Raw genomic sequence first — 17,690 nt, 5'->3', positions numbered from 1 at the left:
GTTGTCTCCCCCCACCTCTGTGGCCTCCCTTCCGCCTCATGCCCCATGTAGACACTTAGTTTCCTAGTCACAGAAATGAGTATTTGGTTTCATCATAGCGATGTTTCCAGTACTTTCCACCCTACAAAAACTAAAATACAAGGAATGGGTGGGCTGAACCCTGACCCAGGTAGGACTGATCGGCACTTTTGTTTTCAATGTAAATTGGTTGCCATCTAGAAATCAACAGATAATCATGTGAAAATTAAGTTACCAAGATGGGCATGAGACTCAGTTGACAGAATGCTGGCCTAACATGCCCAGAGCCTTGTCGTCCATCTCAGCCCCACATTCAAACTGGCGTGGCAGTGCAAACCTGTAATCCCAACTCTTGGGAGGTAGAGACAGGAGGATCAGAAGTTCAGGGTCATCCTTAGCTGCATAGCCAGTCTGAGGCCAGCCTGACCTACTTGGCGCTATCACAGAAAAACAGCAACAACAACAAAAGAAATCAGATGGCCAATGTGTGTTGAGAAATTGAGAGGCCTGGCCTCAGGTGAGACAGGAGTATTCCCCACACTGTGACAATTGGCTGGGCCTCTCAACAGCCGGCCATAGCCTGTTATCCTCATAGGACAGGAGCAGTGTTGAGGTAGAAATAGCAATTAGAGAGAGGAGGTGAGTTCTCAACCCAGTGGCAGCCTGTTGAGGAGAGGCTGTGGGAAGTGTTTGGAGACTAGGCTCAGGGGTCCCTGCTCTGCTCTGCTCTGCTGGCCTGTCGCCTGTGGGGCCTGGGCTCCCAGAGGCTCAGCCTTGACTCTTTTCTAGCCCCTGGTCAACCACACTCAGGACTCTGCTGGTACAACTGAGCCAAGCCTCAACTCTGACAAGCCTCCCCAGGATTCTTGTGTTACCCTGCCTCCCAGTCAGCCTCGGGAGCCTGTGGACGGTAGCCAACCCTCAGGGGATGGGCCTCTCCAAACAGTCAGCCCTGCGGATGTGGTCCCCAAGAATGACAATGACTTAAAGGTACCTGTTCCCCTCCGGAAGTCCCGACCATTGTCCATGGATGCCAGAATTCATCTTGCTGAAGAGAAACAAGTCACTGGCCAGGCTGAGGACCCCAGTCCTGCAACCAGCAAGTCCCAAAAGACAAACCAGAGCCGCCCCAACAGCAGCGCCCTGGAGACCTTGGGTGGAGAGAAGCTGGCCAATGGTGGCCTGGGGCTCCCCAGCTCTGTAACTCCAAGCCATGTTAAGAGGGCTTCAGACTGCAGCACCGTGTCTACCTCGGAGAGCATGGACTACGGCTCCTCCCTGTCTGCTGACCTGTCACTGAATAAAGAGACGGGCTCATTGTCTCTCAAGGTAAATTCACCTATCATGGGGCGGGGGGGGGGGGGGGGAGGGACAGAGTAGGCATGCTGGCCGGTGTGCCATGCTCAGATTTCAGTCTCAAAAGCAGGCAGAAGCTACTTATATTGTACTTGATTTGTGTATTCGTAAGAGGTGCCAGGGGTGAACCTAGAGCCTTGTGTATGCTAAGCACCACACACACACCCAGCCTCTTCTTATTTTAAATGGCTCATGATTTTTGCTTAATACCCCACATATTTGGGTCAGTATAAGACATTATTGTTGCCTGTTTAAATTTTATTTTATTTATAATTTTTTTTTTTATGTGCATTAGTGTGAGGATGTCCGATTCCCTGGAACTGGAATTTCAACAGTTCAAAGCTGCCATGTAGGGGGTGGGAATTGAACCTGGGTCCTCTGGAAGAATAGCCAGTACTCTTAACTGCTGAGCCATCTCTCCAGCCCCTTTATTTTATTTTTTTAAGATTTATTTATTTATTATGGCTACAGTGTTCTGTCTGCATGTATGCCTGCAGGCCAGAAGAGGGCACCAGATCTCATTACAGATGGTTGTGAGCCACCATGTGGGTGGTGGGAATTGAACCCAGGTTCTCTGGAAGAGCTGTCAGTGCTCTTAACCTCTGAGCCGTCTTTCCACCTCCATATGTTTAAATTTTAAAGTTTGGTTAAAGGGCCTAAAACTGGGGAAAGAGCATTCCAGGGGTGGAAGTTCTCTTGCTTGGGGGTCAGCTGTGTGACCAGTGGCTAACAGGTAGACTCAGCGAGGGCAACTGGGCTCGTTCTCCTCTCTGGCCTCCTGTCTGGCAGTGGTAGCCATTCTGTGCAAAGTGTATTAAACAGAATCGAAGGGCCGCTTCCTCCCACGATTTCCAGATGGGCAGTAGGGACAAAAAGAAGGTGGCAGTTCTATGATACCATTAAACTTACTGTTGGCCACCTGAACCCCCAAACAAGACTGATTTAGGGGAGCAGGGGGAGGGGGTGATGCTGTGCACTTCTGTCTTGCCATCTAAGACTTACTTAGTGTAACACATCTAGAGATTCGCATATCTGTTAAGTATAAGGCGGCAAAGGCAGGAGCAGCCCATCAGCCCCTCAGTAGCCTCTGGATCAGAAAGAGGCTCCGTCAAGCAGACATGACCACGGCAGCTTTTCTCTTCCTTTCCTCAGAACTGACAGATTGTCATCCACTGTAGTTGTCCAGCTGTGGCCAGCGACTCTTTTTTTTTTTAACTTTATTTAACTTTTTATTTTATGTGCATTGGTATAATGATGTCAGGTTCTCTTTAACTGGAGTTACAGACAGCTGTGGACTGCCATGTAGGTGCTGGGAATTGAACCCAGGTCCTCTGGAAGAGCAATCAGTGCTCTTAACCACTGAGCCATCTTGCTAGCGGCTTTTATGAAGAAGTATCATCCTTACTTCTTCCTCCTAAAAGGGCACTAAGTGGGGCTGGAGATGTAGGTACCACCCTTGATGGTAGGGTGCTTGCTGCACGTGCCCATGGCCCTGGGTTCAATCCTCAGCACCATTAAAAAAAAAAGAAGACATTGAGTGCCCAGGTGAAGTGTGCTAGGCATCAGCATACAGAGTGAAGTGCCAACTCTTAGCCAACCCTGGTGTGCCTACTCCTCTGGAGGCCCATGGGCCATGTTATAGAGGCAGGGCTGTGTTCTAGGAGGCAGGACTTTGGGAGTTTCAGGCAATGGGTAGGACAGAGGCCATCAGATAACCACTGTAGGCCGCTAAGCCCTCCCCTGAATCAGAACCGAGCACTTCCTCCATGACACCTTCCAGGGCCAGGTCCTCCCTAGGCAGACTTTATAGAGCGTGTGGTTATTCACAGAAAGAGATAAATGGCAGGAATGGCCCCACGAGGCTCTGGACAAGCACAGCTGCCTGTGAGCTTCAGCTGGCTAGCTGAGGCCACCAAATCTAATAGGGATTGTGCTCTGTGGTCGTGACTGACAGAAGTAAATGCCATGCCATATGTACCCCGTGTGCCATCAAATCTGCATGACCACCCAAAGAGGCGAGTTCTGTTTTGATACTCCATGAACAGTGTAGAAGGCTGAGATTCAGGCAAGCCCAGAGTCTTGTCCAGGGTCCCAAAGCCGGCAGTGTCCTGTGAGGATGAAAGCAGCCCTTTTGGATGTTGAGATTGTGTTTTGTAAGAATGCCTCGGTGAGGTCAGAGCCTTGCATGGTGTCTGAAGCTGAGACCAGCAGAAGCAAGGGGGTCTAAGGCCAGGCCAGATGCTTAGAGCCTATTTGGGAAGCTTGAGGAAGGGGCACCATGGATGGCTTCATCCTTCCTGGGCCCTGTCTCCACCATGGATTTCTAGCTGACCTTGGTCACATTCTCCTTGCCAGGGCTCGAAACTGCACAACAAGACCCTGAAGCGGACCCGCAGGTTTGTGGTGGACGGTGTGGAAGTAAGCATCACCACCTCCAAGATCATCAGTGAAGATGAGAAGAAAGACGAGGAGATGAGATTTCTCAGGTAAGTCCGGGGAGGCAACCAGTGTGGGAACTGGTGGAGGTGCCCTGAGGGTGCTGAACTTTGGTCCTGTCTCCAGTGTGACATGAGGGTTGAGGCAAAAGGAAAATGGTTTTACTTGACATCCCTTCTCCTGCATCCATCTGTCCACACATCCGCCTATCTGTCACCCATTCCTTTTGTCCATCCACTCACTCATCCACATGCCCAGTGACCCATCATCTGCATATTCATGTCTCTACTCTTCTGTCTTACCTAACTCCCATCCATCCACCCACCCATCCATCAGCCTGCACATCTATTCACTCATTCATCCAGCTATCTGCTTACCCACCCATCTACAGAACACCCCACTGCTCATCTGTTTTCCCTTCCACTTACCTATTTGTCCATCCACCCATCCATCCATCCATCCACCCACCCACCCAACCATCCATCCATCCATCCATCCATCCACACATCCATCCATCCATCATCCACCCACCCACCCACCCACCCATCCATCCTCCATCTACCCATCTACCCACCCATCCATCTATCCATCCATCCATCCATCCATCCATCCATCCATCCATCCATCCACCCATGTATCCACCAGCCAGCCTCCCTGTCCACCCAGTTATTGATGTGTTCATCCACTTACTCATCTACCATCTATCCATCTATCTGTCTATTCACCCATTTAATCCACCCGCCTATTCGCTTGCCCTTTATCTATCTATACATCCACCCAATTATTGACTCATGCATCATCTACCAAGTGGATCCAAATGGAAGTCCAGATACACAAAGCTAATCCCCACATCGAGTTTATACCTATGGGTTCCAGACATGATATACAAGCTAATACTTGATTGTGCTGCACACTGCAAAGGAAAGAATGGTTGATACAGCCGTGAGTGCCTGGGCTGAGCAAAGATTGCTCATAGGGACTATCACCGTTACCCTGAGCTGAACTTGAGAGATGAGGTGAATCCCAGCACTAGAGAAGTGCTGAGAGAATCTGCCGTGGCTGAGGCCCTGGCAGGTGACCTGGATTTGTATCAGGATCTTAGAGAAAAGGACTTCAGTATGGAATGCCAGGACAGAGAGAGTGGGACTGTGTGGTCTGTGTGGGGACAGGACCCAGGAGGTCCATAAGCTGTGAGGAAAGGCAGAGGAGACAGGGAAATGGCACACAGTGACAGGCTGGACAGTTTCTCTGGCTACTGTTTGTTTAGGTCTTAGCTGTAGGAGGGAAAAACTGGTTTGAGAGGTGGGCAGACTGTCCAGGACCATCAGACTCTGCCTCAGGCTGGGGCGGTGGCCAAGAGGGAAAAGGCACAGGACTTAGTGCGATCGAGAGAGGGGGAGGGCAGGGAAAGAAGGTGTAAGGCAAAGCCACTTGCCTGACACAGCCTCACACACTCCAGTGGTCTCCTACAGCCCTCCCCGGAAGACCCTATTCCTCACGTGTACGTGAGGAAGCTGTGTTTCTTGGCAGATAAGCTGCAAGCACTGGGTCTCTAGTTGACCAGGAGCAGAAAGGAAATTCTGCCTGAGAATTCCTCCAGTTCCCACTGTGCACTGGGACTCCCTGGGACTGCTGCTGAAGAGTGGGCTGCTGGGCACTGGGGAGGCTCAGCGCACCCCCAGGCCAGGGCTTTGCAGGCGTCATCATTGCTTTGAAGGAAAGCTTCTAGCATTCCAGAATAGAAGTAGTTTGGGGTGTTCTAGGGACATTTCCTCCATCTTTGGCCAGTGGGATGAAATTTAATTATAAATTTATTTATAATTATTAATTATAAAATTATTTAATTATAAATGACAAACATCCTCATCCAATCCAGAAGTGAGAGTAGGGCACCAAAAGTATATAAAGGTATTGCCAGTATCTTTCAAAATGTTCTGCTAATTTATATCAGTAGCACATGGAATATGAATTCCCCTACATGCTTGTCTGTTTAATGAAATGCTTTTTCTTTTATATTTGTATTTCATATCATATAGACAATTTTAAAGTTTCTTCTTAAATTTTGCACTCATTTGCTTTATGTCTTTTCATGTTATGATGTTATATGCCACTTGTGGGGTTGGTGGTTAATTCCTTTCTCCTTACTGATTTATAAATGTTAAAGATTTATTTCTTTGTTATGTAGACAGCATTCCTTCCACGTATGACCACACGCCAGAAGAGGGCACCAGATCTCATTATAGATGGCTGTGAGCCACCATGTGGTTGCTGGGAATTGAACTCAGGACCTCTGGAAGAGCAGTCAGTGCTCTTAACCACTGAGCCATCTCTCCAGCCCTGTAAATGCTCTTTATACATGAAGGGTACTCACCTTTTGATCTCTCAGAATATCAAACGAAACCTGAATCCTGATTGTGTCTCCGCTTGAGTCAGTGGGATGCTACTCCACAACCCATCTCTTTGTGGCCCTGGCTGTGAACACTGTGGTCTCAGAGGCCCTCTTCTCACTAGGAAATGTTTGTGTCTGTTCATCTCCAGGCGCCAGGAACTCCGGGAGCTTCGGCTTCTGCAGAAGGAAGAGCATCGGAACCAGACCCAGCTGAACAGCAAGCATGAGCTGCAGCTGGAGCAGATGCACAAACGTTTTGAACAAGAAATCAACGTGAGTGAGGGGAGACAGGCCCCGGGGCTCCTGGCCTCCTGGCCTCCTGGCCTCCTGGCCTCCATGTTTTCTTCAGGTGAAGGTGTTGTCAGAGGGGGTGGTCGGGTCACAGTGACCCCGAGTTGCACAGGGACACCCTTAGAGGTGGAGTGCCATGCCACTGTCCCGCCAGGTCAGACAAGGAAACAACTCAGAGAGGTTAAAGAACTTGCCCTGGGCCGGACGGTGGTGATGCATGCCTTCAATCACAGCACTTGGAAGGCAGAGACAGGTGGATTTCTGTGAGTTCGAAGCCAGCCTGGTCTACAAGAGCTAGGCCCAGAACAGGCTCGATAGCTATAGAGAAACCCTGTCTCAAAAAAACCAAAAAAACAAAAAAAACAAAACAAAACAAAAAAACCCTGCCCTGGGGCACACAGCAAAGGGTGGCAGGGTCCAGCTCACGTCTGGGTCTAATACAGACTCTGAGGTTTGAGGCAGTTCTGCTGGATGCCTCTGAGTCTGTGTGCACCTTCCAGAACAAGAAGAAATATTTTGACATGGAGCTGGAGAACCTGGAGCGGCAGCAGAAGCAGCAGGTGGAGAAGATGGAGCAGGACCACAGCGTGCGCCGGAGAGAGGAGGCCAAGAGGATCCGCCTGGAGCAGGAACGAGACTACGCCAAGTTCCAGGAGCAGCTCAAGCAGATGAAGAAGGAGGTGATGGGACGCTGGGGGGCGGGGCGGGGCAGGGCCTCTGCTCTGAGGACTGGCCTCTGTCTTAGGGTCTCTATTGCTGTGATACAGCACTGAGGCCAGATGCAGTTTGGGAAGGAGGAGTTTGTTTCAGTTTACACTTCCCCTGCCCAGTCCATCATCGGGGGAGGACCGGGCAGGGACCTGGAGGCAGGAGCTGATGCAGAGGCCATGGAGGGGTGCTGCTTACTGGTTTGCGCATCATGGCTTGCTCAGCCTGCCTTCCTTACAGAACCCAGGACCACCAGCCCCAGGGTGGCCCCATCCACAATGGGCCAGGCCCTCCCCATCAATCATCAATCAGGAAAATGTCCCAGGGGCCTGTCTTGCGAGGGCATTTTCTCAATTGAGGTTCTCAAATAACTCTAGCTTGTGTCAAGTTGATATAAAAATAGCCAGCACGGCCTCCTTTCTGAACAGAGGGGCTATGTGGAGCCAATTACCCCAAGATCTTGGGAGCAGCCGCACTGGGATCCTGGTGTCCCAGCCACAAAGCGATGACACTTTAGTCCTTTCTCTGCCTTTTGGATGCCACCTTCCTGTGTGGTCCTTCCTGAGCGGCTTCTGTTAACTTCTTTCACATCCGCTTAGATGAAAGAGAGCAGGAAAGATGAAAGAGACGGTGGCCTCTTTAAAGTTGGAGGTGCTCTTCCCACAAGGGGAGGCAATGCAGGAGGGGCCCAACAGATGCTGTCCCCTGTGCTCCACCCTCTTCTGGTTGTCCTCCTCCTCCTCCTCCTCCTCCCTCAGTTGGAAGGGGGAGGCAAGGAGATGCATGGCCCTGAGACCAGGACTCGGATTCCCAGAGCCGTAGACTGGCAGACTGTGCTGTGCTGGGGACTCCCACGGCCGGTGCTGCCATCTGCTTATTCGCCTCCTTCCTCCTGGAAGTCTCCAGAAGGGTGTCCCAGCCCTTAGCTTCCCCAACATAGGGAGGTATGGGCTACTCTTGAGACCCAGATGCCCTGTGCACAGACAGGCTGAGACGCCTCCCTCCCTCCCCGGGAAAGCCCCTTGTGTGTGCTGTACAGGTTCCCTACCACTGAGTCACACCAGAGTTCCTGGTTTAGTCTGACATGGTTTCCCCCACCTCCTTGGTTGTTTTGTTTGAAAGTTTTCATGGGAAGAAGAAGCTTGGCATCTGTGCCCTTTTGGCTTCTCGGGAGGACACTGCATTTAGTGTCCCTGGAGCTATTCTTCCAGGCTTGATTGCTGTGGTCTGGGGATGGCCCTCTTCTCGGCAGCTCATCATAGGCTCACATTTACTCTCTCTTTCCAGAACTCTTGGGGTTCCAGCACCGAGTCCTGTGAACTGTATAGATGTTCCTCACTGACTCACTCGGGGGCACCCCCAGGTTTAAGGCTGCTGCACTCACACAGCGGTGTAGCCTGCATACAACCCGCACACACCTTCCCGAGCGCCTTCTGTCACCTCTGGGTCCTTCATGATTTCCCATGCAGCGTCACTTCTGTGCAGATGGTTGCTGTACTGAACCGCGAGCTATGACTAGGGGAAAGCCGGTTCGTTAGGTTTTCCCAAGGTTTCCTCAGTTTGCATGCTGATGAAACTGTGTAATGACTTGTTTCTCAGAGTGTGTCCCTGTCGTGAAGCTGAGCTTATTAAATAGTTCAGCGTTCCCTAGCCCTGCACGCCAGATCCCTGGAAGGAACCCTGGGGACTTCTTAGTTAAAAGCGAGATTGTTTTTCTGGTTGGAAAAAATGAGATGCTGAAACATTCAGTAACTTCAAGGACGTCACTGCCCTGGAATGCAGCTTATCTGCCGCCTGGTGGAACTTGCTCCCCGCCCTGCCAGGCCTGCCATTCACTGCACAGCTCTGCCAGGGAGCAGTGCTGGCGTGTAAAGGGTCCCCTGAGTCCTTGGGTGAGTGACCCCACAGACTCTGCTCTTACTCCTCTTCTGCCTCCTCCCTCCATCACCAGATGTAGGAGTGTTTGTTGCTTGTGTCTTCCATGCTTTTAACCAAGAGCTCAGAAGCTGGGCTCCCTGTTTATTGCTGCTTTAATCTGTCCCTTAGACCAAAGCAGTCAGCTTGTAAAAGCTCAGTTCTAAGTCTGTAGCCCTTAAGTTACGTGATAACTCTCAAGGTCACTGAGCTGGGGCAGGGCACCATACTGATATAGAGGCCACAGTGCACAGACACACTATTCACTTAGGAATTTTACATAAGCCTCTGCCAAACGAGAGTGAGAGTCTTCTGTCTCTGGCTCTCTGAGACGTTGGCCACGTCTACTAACATTTGGGGGCGTGTCACAGCTCGGGGATGGAGTGGAGTAGTCTGTTGATCTCACAACCAGGAACACTGCTGACATCCTATAAATACATAGGACAGCCTGCTCTCTCTCAAATCCCCAGAGTCAGTCATGCTGCAGATGGGAAATCCATGGAAAACAGAGAGGCCAGAAAACATGGGACCAGAGTCAGCCAACAAAACCCAGAAGCATTTTATAAAAGCCTAGGAATTAGAAGAGAGGGTGAGACAGGCTAGGCTGGAGGACTTCGGGAGTCAGATGGTAAGCGCACGGTCGAGGCTGCCATGCTCCTCCAGACGCTCCGAATCCGTTCTGTCTCCACAGCAACAGGGGTGGTCTGGTGGCTCCTTTTCCCCAACACTTGGTCTTAGCAACTTTACTGTTTTATTTTAGCCACCCTGATGGGTGTGAAGTGGCATCTCACTGTGACTTTGAGTTTGCATTTCCCTAATGACCAGTGACATGTGTCTTTGCATTTGCTTCTTTGTCACCGTATGTCACTTTTGGTGATGTGTCTGCTCAAAAATCTCTTGCTCCTTTATTTAGCTGGGAGATTGGTTTCTTTTTTAGTGAAATCTGACAGTTCTCTTTATATTTGGACTGACAGTACTTTGTGAGATATTATTTTGCTGTATTTCTTTTCTTCCCATGCCTTGTCTTATAGTTCTCCTAACAGTGTCTTGTTCTCTTTCAGCATGATTCTTTTAGGGGCTTATCTAAGAAACCAAGGAGTCCTTCTCCAACCCCACGGGATGCAGTCTTTCAGCAATTTGTCATGTTTGGTTTTCTGTTTCTATGTGAGAACATTTTGAGTTGAATTCTGTTAAGGATGAGGGGTGAATGGGTTTGGATAGGGATGTCTGGATGAGGTGTGAATGGATTTGGATAGGGATGTCTAGATGAGGTGTGAATGGGTTTGGATAGGGATGTCTGGATGGGGTGTGAATAGATTTGGTTAGAGATGTCTGGATGGGGTGTGAATTAGTTTGTTTAGAGATGTCTGGGTGGGGTGTGAATGGGTTTGGTTAGGGATGACTGGATGAGGTGTGAATGGGTTTGGTTAGAGATGTTTGTATTGGGTGTGAATGGGTTTGGTTAGGGATGACAGGATGAGGTGTGAATGAGTTTGGCTGGAAATGACTGGATGAGGTATGAATGAGTTTGGTTAGTGATGTCTGGGTGGGGTGTGAATGGGTTTGGTTAGGGATGACTGGATGAGGTGTGAATGGGTTTGGTTAGTGATGTCTGGGTGGGGTGTGAATGGGTTTGGCTAGGGATGTCTGAACCAGTGTTGTATGTTGAAAATGCTCACCTTCCTCCGCTAAGTTGCCTTTGTGGAAAAGGAGTCGAACATATATAAGCGGATCTGGTGTGGTGCATTTTGGGTCTGCGTGTCATACAGGTTCCTCTGTCTGTCTCTCACCAGTGTTCACTCCAGTGTCTGGGAACCTCCTGTAGTTGACCTTTGCCCTTTCACACCCATCAGAGCATCAGCTTGCTGACCCTGTAAAGAAGCCGGCCATGACTCTGACTGGGTCATTTTGGGTGGAACAGCCATCAGAACAGCTCTGAGGCTTCTATCCACAGGCATTTTATACACTTGTATTTTCTTGGGTTGACCCAGGGTCAGTTCCCAGAACCCACATGGTAGCACACAACTATCTGTAACTCCAGTTCTGGGGGACCCCAGTTCCTTTTTCTGGCCTTCATAGGCACCAGACACATGTGGTACACAGATATACATAAAATACAATAAAAATTAAGGTATCAGTTTAGCTACTAATGGAGATACATTGCTGTTTGTGCAGTGGTCTTGTATCTAGCCTTACTATCTTATCCTGGTATTTCTTTCTTTGGTAGGTTCCTTGAGGTTTTCTGTATAGACAGAAACAGTTTAACTTATTCTTTCCAATTGATACGCCTCTTACTGCTCTGGCATGCTGGCTCAGGTTCCAGCAGGAAGTTGGCTAGAAACAGTAAAGTAGATGTCTTTTCTCCTTGTTCCCAGTCTCAGAAGGAACACACTCAATATTATTTCCTCATTAAGTCTGATGTTAGTAACAGAGCATTGATTTGATTCTGATTATTATTTTTTAAGACAGGATTTTACAAAATAACTCTGGCCATCTTAGAACAGGCTGTGTAGAACAGACTGGCTTTGAACTCAGAGCTCTTCATTCCCCGGCCCCTGTCCCTGCCTCTGCCTCCTGAGTGCTGCATTAAAGGTCTGCAGCCCCACCCCTGACTTTGTTTTATTTTCGTAGATGGCTTTCAGGCCAAGCTAATGAAACTCTTAAGAGTTTATGAATAGATTTTATCATGAAGGAATGTTGAATATTTTAATTTTTGTATGACTCTTCTGTAGTTTGTTGAAACAAATTATTTGATTTTCAAATATTAAGCTAGCTTTATATTCTTTGTATAAGATCCATTTGGTTATACCCAGGTTTGGTGGTACATACCTTTAATCCCAGCACTCAGGAGACAGAGAAAGGTGAATCTCTTGTGAGTTTGAGGCCAGCCTGGTCTACATAGCAAGTTCCAAGCCAGACAGGGTTACATGGTGAGATACTATCTTTAAAAAGCTAAACCACTGGATGTGGTGGCGCAGGCCTTTAATCTCAGCACTTGAGAGGCAGAGGCAGGAGGATCTCTATGAGTTCAAGGTCAGCCAGGTCTACAGAGCAAGTTCCAGGACTGGTTCCATAGCTACTGAGAAACTCTGTCTCAAAAAATCAAAAAAGAAAGAAAAAGAAAAATGAAAAACGAGCCAAACAAACAAAACCAAACAAGCAAAGAAAACAATAAAAACAAAGCAGAGATCTGGAGAGATGCCTCAGAGGTTAAGAGCACGGGCTGTTCTTCCAGTGGGCCTGAATTCAATTCCCAGCACCCACAGGGCAGCTCACAGCCATCCATAGCTTCGGTCCCAAGGGATCCACCACCCTCTTATGGCTAGGCATGTACAGATATACATGCAGACAAAACATCCATATACAGAAAACAAATAAATAAATTATAAAAACACAAAACAAAAAACGTTCATTTGGTTATTATCTATTATTCTTTTTAAATATTACAAGATTCCACTTGCTAGTACTTTATAAAGGAATTTTGAATCTTTGTGAACAAGGACATTGGTCTATGTTTTCTTATGATGCCCGTATAAGGTAGCTACTCCTTTTTGAATTAGCTTTGGTACTTTCTATCGTTCCAGGCATTTGTCTGTTATTACGGGATCTGTTTGCTCTTGGTATTTCGTTCTTAGCATCTCCTTGGCCTGTAGGATCTACACTGACGCTCTCCATTCATGGCTTGCTGATGTCTCTCTTCTCCCATTCTCTCTTTCCCTTTGTTGCCTTTCCCCTACCGTCCCATCCCCTTCCTCCACTGTTCTTCTGTAACACGAGGGCCGACTTGTTGGGGTTTCTGTCCCGCCCAGTACCCCAACAAGCCAGCAAGTCCCAAGGAAAATCACACACAAGACTCCATAAGGTTATAAACTGATTGGCCCATTAGGTCAGGCTACTTATTAGTTCTTATAACTTATCTTAACCCATTATTCTGATCTATGTTAGCCATAATGGCTCCGTACCTTTCTCATTGTGACAGCTTACATGTTGCCTCTTTGGTGGTCTGTACAGGAGTGGCTGAGGAAGCTCTGCTTCCAGAATGCTCCCAGTCTCTTTGCTCCACCCCTACTTCCTGTCTGGCTTTCCTGCCTATACTGCCTGCCTGGCCAATCAGCGTTTTATTAAAATACATGATTGACAGAATATAGATAATTCTCCCGCACCATTTCCCTTTTTTTTTTTTAAACAAAGGCAAATACCCATAGTCCATTTGTTGGGAATGTGGGCGTAGTATTTCAGGCTACTTCCTGCTGGTTGGGGGCGCTGATAATCTTATGGGGACCTAAAGAAAATTTAGAGTTATGATCAAGTCCTGACTGAAGTATCCTGTGAGTCTTGATCATCTCAGGCAGCAGTCTTGAACCTGTTCAAGAACTCAGACATCCGGATCATCTGTTCCTACCGGAGATTGCTCAGGTGGTCTCCCTTGGTCAAAGATGATTTTTCTTAACTCTGAATAAATCCAGAGCCTCTCATTTTCTGTGGAAACAAAAGCAAAATCTCTTCTCCAAAGTAACATACCTTTTGACTTCAATTTTGAAGCCAAGGTATTTTCAAAATACCTATCTTGGATTAATTCTGCAGCATTTATAAGCAAATATCTTTTAGCAGCTGTTGCTCCTTCCTCAGCATTCAAACAATTTAAAGAGAGCATAATAGCATACAGTATCAAGATTCTCTGTGTATTTTCCATCTTTACGTGGCTTTATTTTAACCTCTATTTTTTTTAATTTCTACTTTTAACTTTTGGCTTTTTGAGATAGGTTCTCTGTATATATCTTTGTCCTGGAATAACTCTGTAGACCAGGCTGTCCTTGAACTCACAGAGATTCTTCTGTCTCTGCCTCCCCAGTGCTGGGCTCAAAGGTGTATGCTACCACACCTTGAACTCACAGAGATCTGTCTGTCTCTGTCTCCCAGGCATTGGATTAAAGGCGTGTGCTACCACACCTTGAAGTCACAGAGGTCAATCTCTACCTCTGTCCCTTGAAGTTTCAGAGGTCAACGTACCTCTGCCTCCCAGGCATTGGGATTAAAGGTGTGTTCTACCACACCCAACTACTCTCTTTCTTCCCTTTTTACCCTAAGAACTTTAACCTTTAGCCTGTATATATTTTTAACACATAGTAAACCATTTAGAGGTTTTTTTCGTCTTTGAACCTCTCTTTACTGTATCTCTCTCTCTTTTTTTTTTTTTTTTTTGACCACATGAGTCTAAAAACCATGGCTTTGACGGCTGGATCTAGGCCATTTCTTAGCTTTCCAGCCTCATGGCAGAGGTACTGCTGAAGCCATTTTTATTGCCACAACTCTGTGGCATTTCAAGGTCCCTGCTAGCAAGCAAGCTGCAGCATTCTGCTCACAGACCACACTCAGTCGGACTGCCTGCCTGAAAGAGTCAGAGATTGCCTTGGCAGGACAGCCCAGAAAGCCGGCATTTTAAAACAGCACAGCTTTTTTCCTGCTACTGCTGAAAACCCGAAAAGCATGCGTTCAGCTTTTCACCAACACCATTTAAGTGTTTCGTGGCAGGACCTCTTAATGAGCTGCAAGGTTTTGCAGCTAAAGCTGAGTCAGGAAGCCTCTCTTAGATGAGAGCACTTGCTTGCCTCTAGCAAGCAGAGCAGACCTGAGATATTGCTGCTACCAAGAAGGCATGATTTACTCTATTCTTTCCCAAGCTTTCTCAAGCTTTCTGTGGATTCAGTTATCCACGTCTGGGCGCCATATGTAGTATGAGGGCTGGCTTGTTGGGGTTTCTGTCCCTCCCAGTACCCCAACAGCCGGCAAGCAACAAAGAAAATCACACACAAGACTCCATAAGGTTATAAACTGATTGGCCCATTAGGTCAGGCTACTTATTAGTTCTTATAACTTATCTTAACCCATTATTCTGATCTATGTTAGCCATAATGGCTCCGTACCTTTCTCATTGTGACAGCTTACATGTTGCCTCTTTGGTGGTCTGTACAGGAGTGGCTGAGGAAGCTCTGCTTCCAGAATGCTCCCAGTCTCTTTGCTCCACCCCTACTTCCTGTCTGGCTTTCCCGCCTATACTGCCTGCCTGGCCAATCAGCGTTTTATTAAAATACATGATTGACAGAATATAGATAATTCTCCCGCACCATTCTTCCTTTCTCTCCACTGACCTGAGCAAAAGACTTAACCAATTCTACTGGCCTCTTCAAGGAGGCAGCTCTTTGTTTCATTGATATTCATTTTTTTCTATAATCTCTTTTTAATTTTGTGATTCTGAAGGGTGAGACCTAAGACCCATGTGTATATCAGACATCCACTCTCCACTACTCAGCCCTAATTTTCACTGTTGTTTTTCTGTTTTCATTGTTAATTGATTTCTGGTTTAGATTTAAATTGCTTTCATTGCTGTAAAATTACTGTGGAAGCTTAGGTAAATGACTGGAGACTTCCTTCTTTTTCTGAGGATTAATGCTTGAAATTTTCCTCTATGCACTAACTTCATCTCAGAATCTTGGATGGGCCACATTTTCTATTTTCTTTCTTTCTTTTCTTTCTCTCTTTTTTTTTTTTTTGGTTTTTCCAGACAAGGTTTCTCTGTAGCTTTGGAGCTTGTCCTGGAGCTAGCTCTTGTAGACCAGGCTGGCCTCGAACTCACAGAGATCCACCTGCCTCTGCCTCCTGAATGCTGGGATAAAAGGCGTGCACCACCATGACCTGACTCAGATTTTTTTCTAATATACTCTTCAACTTGACCCATGGGCTGCTTACAATTTTGCTATGAAATTTTTAAAAGTTTAAGATTCTTTCTATGGTTTAGAACTGTTAGTAAATATTCCATACATGCTTGAAAAGGTTGTCATTCTGTGTTCTGGGTGGGTGGACTGTTGTGTGACAGTGCTGTTCAGGTTGACAGTGTTGATCAGATTGACAGACAGTGTTGTGTCAGATGGTGTTGTGTCAGATTGACAGTGTTGTTCAGATTGTCAATATTGTTCAGATTGATAGCGTTGATCAGATTGACAGTGTTGGATCCTGTGCCAGTCTAGAGGCTCCTTAAGGCTGGAGGGAGTCTACCACCTGCACCTTAGGGACTACAGCATCTCAGCAGAGGGACAGGGCTCCCACAGAAGCAGACCTTAGGTATTGACAGCGTTTCTGTGAAATAGATACTTCATGGGCAAGAGCGACCAAAACTCACAGTGCTCCAGAATAGGAAGGGCCCTGGTGTAAGGTGTCTTCTGCCATGCCTGCAGAAGGTCCAGAATAGGAAGGGCCCTCGTGTAAGGTGTCCTCTGTCATGCCTGCAGAAGGTCCGGAATAGGAAGGGCCCTCATGTAAGGTGTCCTCTGTCATGCCTGCAGAAGGTCCGGAATAGGAAGGGCCCTGGTATAAGGTGACCTCTGCCATGCCTGCAGTGTGTCCATTATGGGAAGGTCCTAGTGTAAGGTGACCTCTACCATGTCTGCTACAGGTGAAGAATGAGGTTGAGAAACTGCCCCGGCAGCAGCGGAAAGAGAGCATGAAGCAGAAGATGGAAGAACACTCACAGAAGAAGCAGCTACTCGTGAGTCCCCAGGCTTGGTCACTTAGCCACAGTCATGAAGCAGTGACCCAAATCGTACCCCCCTTAACCTTCCCAGGCCTGCTGCTTCAATATCCTTCTCCTGTTTTGAATGCCTAAATCTTACCCATCATTCATTGGCCCCTTGATCCTCCCTGATCACCCTCACACCCCAAGAGTGGGCCCTGTCATCTCTGGCCAATGCAACCTGCACCTTAGTCCTGCCTACCTTACTGCAAATTATTTATATGTCACATCTCCTGTCAACCAAGATCAGTCACCTGCCTACTTGATGTCTAAAGGACATCCAAATCTTCATCTCCCAGACCTAACTCTGTTATTATGTCCTGAGGAGGAACTTGTCCCTGTCCTGTTTTGGGGCCAGAACTTTTGTTGTTCCTGTCCCATCCTTTCCCTCCACTTCTCCATCACCTCCTGAAGCTTGGTATACACACACACACACACACACACACACACACACACACACACGACACACACTCCCCACACATGTAATATATTATATGAACATACAACACACACATCCTAACACATACCATATTATAATATACATATATGTAGGAGGAGGCCACTTGTTGGTTCCCGGTTGCTTAGCCTCGGAATAATCACACAGAAAGTGTATTAGTTAAATCACTGCTTGGCCCATTAGCTGTAGCTTCTTATTGGCTAACTCATACATATTAATTTAACCCATTTCTATTAATCTATGTATCATCACGTGACTGTGGCTTACTGGCTAAAGTTCCAGTGTTTATTTCTGGCAGGGCTACGTGGCTTCTCTTTGACTCTGCCCTTCTTTCTCTCCACATTCACTTAAATTTTCCCTGCCTAGCTCTTTCTGCCCTGCTCTGCTATAGGCTCAAAGCAGTCCTTTATTAACTAATGGTATTCACAGCATACAGAAGGGAATCCCACATCATCTCCCCTTTTCTGTTTAAATAAAAAGGAAGGTTTTAACTTTAATACAGTAGAATTACATAAAACAGCAAGAATTACAGTTACAATATTTATATCTGGGCC

At 47.3% G+C, this 17,690-nt stretch overlaps 1 protein-coding gene across 2 annotated transcripts in view; it reads left to right on the top strand.

The window, feature by feature from the left end:
• Stk10 (serine/threonine kinase 10) overlaps positions 1–17,690 on the top strand; it is a 102,624-nt gene that overhangs the window by 70,551 nt on the left and 14,383 nt on the right. For both annotated transcript variants that reach the window (XM_085694839.2, XM_048436035.3), the window contains exons 9-13: positions 808–1,347; positions 3,730–3,860; positions 6,349–6,472; positions 6,991–7,170; positions 16,563–16,655. In XM_085694839.2, coding sequence (XP_085550965.1) covers positions 808–1,347; positions 3,730–3,860; positions 6,349–6,472; positions 6,991–7,170; positions 16,563–16,655 — 1,068 coding nt within the window. The remainder of the gene's footprint in view (positions 1–807; positions 1,348–3,729; positions 3,861–6,348; positions 6,473–6,990; positions 7,171–16,562; positions 16,656–17,690) is intronic.

The sequence above is a fragment of the Myodes glareolus genome, chromosome 9 (assembly GCF_982192425.1).
Source record: "Myodes glareolus chromosome 9, mMyoGla1.1, whole genome shotgun sequence".
In the NCBI taxonomy this organism is placed as follows: domain Eukaryota; kingdom Metazoa; phylum Chordata; class Mammalia; order Rodentia; family Cricetidae; genus Myodes; species Myodes glareolus.
This window is presented reverse-complemented; position numbering and strand designations above follow the sequence as displayed.